We start from the raw sequence: 3,132 nt of genomic DNA, 5'->3' as shown, positions 1-3,132 counted from the left end.
AGACAAGTCGAATTTGGAGTGTTTATTTATTTATTTTTATATTTGACGAAATGTAAAATGAAATAATCAAAAGACTCATGAGAATCAAATAAGTCTAAAGAAAGAAAAGTCTCAGCTGACTCATGAGGAAAAGATGAGCAACATTCAAAATATATAAGAGATGTCTGAGGGAAGAACAGAACGAGCCTTTACAGCCTTGATATAAGTACACACCAAATGAAGTAGGTTTGAAGTTTTCTCACATTATTATTTGAGATGGTTAAAGACTTTTCTCTAATCTTTGTACTTTAATGGAATCTCTTTTGGTTCTAACGAGCTTTTCCATCAAATTCTTTTTGTGAAGAAAAATCATCTTGGAATCAATACATGCACCCACTTCTGGATTGAGGTATGATGATCAGAGTTCAAGAATGTGATAGTTTAGTTAAAATATTCAAGTGCACTTCCTTATCCATCTCTTTTGTTGTATCGTATGAGAAAGAAATGTCATTTTTCAGTTCAAAATACAAGGGTTTCTCATTTGACACGATTGTTAAATCATTAATTTATATTTTTTTTAGTACAACAATCGCTAGTATGATGAAAATATATGACAATTACCATTAAAGTAAGCTTACTTTCGTCAAATTTTATTTATATCAATATACATTTCCCTTTAATAGATAGAAGTTTGAATATCCACAATTTTATTCGTTAATTAAACTAAAATTTCCATGAGAGCCCAAATGTGTATGTGTATTATATTTGCTAATTACATTTTTTCTAACTTACCTCGAATCAAGATGTGAACTAACAAATAAATAAAAAAAGCTTAAATAATCATTGAGACGTGTGAGATCAAGTAAGAATTCGAACCATATCATGAGTAGATTTCTTCGTTATCTTAAACACAAGTACTCATTAATTAACCTCATGAAAAAGGAAGGAATGATTCATTTGAATCTTTTGATCCTTCCAAAATCAAAAGTTGATGTACAATAATACATGGAATTAACCAATAACTTTAAAGCTTAACACAAATCATAATATTAGATATCATTGAAAAAACAAAACACAAGAAATATATCATATTTTATATATAAATTAGAGCAAAAGCTTCATTCTTCTTTCCTCCTTTATTCTTCCATTACTTCTCACCATCAAATGTCATGGTGGAACTTCATGTTCCTCATCCTAAGAATAAAAAAACAAAGAGTCAAAAACCTAATAAAGTAATGACAACAACAACAAGTTAATTTCTAAAAATGATATATTATTCTATTATTATTATTATTCCTGTAATGTATAGATGTTTTTATTGGGGTTGTGAAGAGGCAATGCTAAGGGATTGGTGCAGCTTTAGTTTCCAAGAACAAGAACAGAGAAGGGGGCCTTTCAGAAAGCTTACAAGATGAAGAGTTATTATATTGTTTATTTTTTATTGAGACATGCAACCATAAATTCAGAGAAGAAGCCATGCCAAATGGGGGGCTACTATTCATTGATATTGACATTTCCTCTGCTCATATACATACAAATTGTATAAAGACATAACATTGCAAGAGAGCCAAGACATCATTCAAAACCCAATGGGTTAGGGAGGAGGGTTTGTTTGTTTTTCTTTTTCCATGAAAAATAATTAGGGTACCTCGTTTGAAATCAACTAGATCAGTTGAAAACATGACTAGTTATTAGAGACAAAAATATACGTTTCAAATATAAGGTGATCTTCTATATTAATACTACACTGTATTAATTACTATAAAGATAATGATTTAATCCAACTTTTTTAGATATTATGTGCTCTCTAAATAAAATAATGTGTTACAGAAACTTCTACCAGAAAATGTATCAATATATAAAAACTTGATTTTCATAGATAAAATTTTTATTGATGGAAATATTGGAAAAAAAATTCCTAACTACATATTATCACGTATAAACACGAAAATCGAAACGAATGTTGTATTTAGATCAGCTTAACAATGGTGAGATTAAAAAAATATAATATTAATTATAAAGAGAATATCGTAAATAATACCATTTTTAAGAAAATGAATAATATAAAATAGACGAATTACTTCTCTCTTATAATCAATTGTTTTTAAGGTAGATTCTCGTGTGTTTATCTGTATAAAGGTATACAAGTATTAAGTTCAAAACAAAAATTGAGTTCAAAATATATATGTCAATACATTAACACTAAATTTAGCTATATATCAATACCTTAACACTCTCGTTTCACTTGTAGGCTTCAAAATATATTAGAATTAAGATCCAACGAGATGTACAGAGAATGACATTTTAGAAACAAACTGAACTGTGATACTCTGATACCATGTAATAATCCACCAATTAACTCGAAAGCTTATACATTACCTTGGTTACCACCTCCGGAGGTTCGATAAGGGAAAGGAACTTGGCCAGACTCAATAAACTTAACATCCTCAACAAGAAGTGCATAATGCCTCTTGACTTCTTCAGCAGTTTTTCCACCCACAGCTTTTGCAACATTTAGCCATCGATCAGGTGTGTCTTGATCATAAACTGCCAATGCCTTCTCAAAGGCCTTGTTTTGCGTTACAGTCCATGTACCAGATCCATGGGAAGACATCGAAGCCATTGATAAAAAAAAGGGGAAGCTTCAACTGCTTTGAAGAAGTGAATGAAAAAAATGGTTTGAAAGAGGGATTCAAAAGTTTGCTATGCGAAATAAATGATAATGTGAGTGCCAAAGAATGGGAAATGGGTGCTCTTTATAAGTAGGCAGCAAAGGGTTGATAGGGAAAAAAATTATTCGATTAGGTTGCCATAACATGATAATCGTTAGACGTGATTATTTCATTATGGCGGCCTATTTGAATTTTTTTTCCCATAGGTGGGGGTAATTTCAATTGGGCAATAAGATATTTTTTTTTCTTCTTTGAAAGAGCATTTCAATGATTTGTCTCCTTAGAAACCATAAGATGTTGTAAGGACAAAAGATGCAACGACAATTGGAAATGGAGAATCAGTATCTTCCAAGGAGTTATTTTCCCTCCCTCCAAAAGTACTATTCGAGAAGCACTAGTATTTTATGAAGTGTATTTAGACAGTACTTTTCAAAATTATATAAAAATCAATTTGTTCGTCCAAAATCCATGTATATTTTTT

The 3,132-nt window shown here is 30.3% G+C and overlaps 1 protein-coding gene across 1 annotated transcript; it reads right to left on the bottom strand.

The window, feature by feature from the left end:
- Positions 1-870: 870 nt before the first annotated feature.
- On the bottom strand, positions 871-2,854 carry LOC101222754 (protein RADIALIS-like 1). Its single transcript, XM_004151077.3, has 2 exons — positions 2,359-2,854; positions 871-1,173 (listed from the first exon to the last, which is right to left on the bottom strand). Exons 1-2 carry the CDS (start codon positions 2,600-2,602, stop codon positions 1,169-1,171), a joined length of 249 nt encoding a protein of 82 aa, XP_004151125.2. The 5' UTR covers positions 2,603-2,854; the 3' UTR covers positions 871-1,168.
- Between the last annotated feature and the right edge of the window lie 278 nt (positions 2,855-3,132).

This window comes from Cucumis sativus, chromosome 7 (assembly GCF_000004075.3).
Source record: "Cucumis sativus cultivar 9930 chromosome 7, Cucumber_9930_V3, whole genome shotgun sequence".
Taxonomy (NCBI): Eukaryota; Viridiplantae; Streptophyta; class Magnoliopsida; order Cucurbitales; family Cucurbitaceae; genus Cucumis; species Cucumis sativus.
This window is presented reverse-complemented; position numbering and strand designations above follow the sequence as displayed.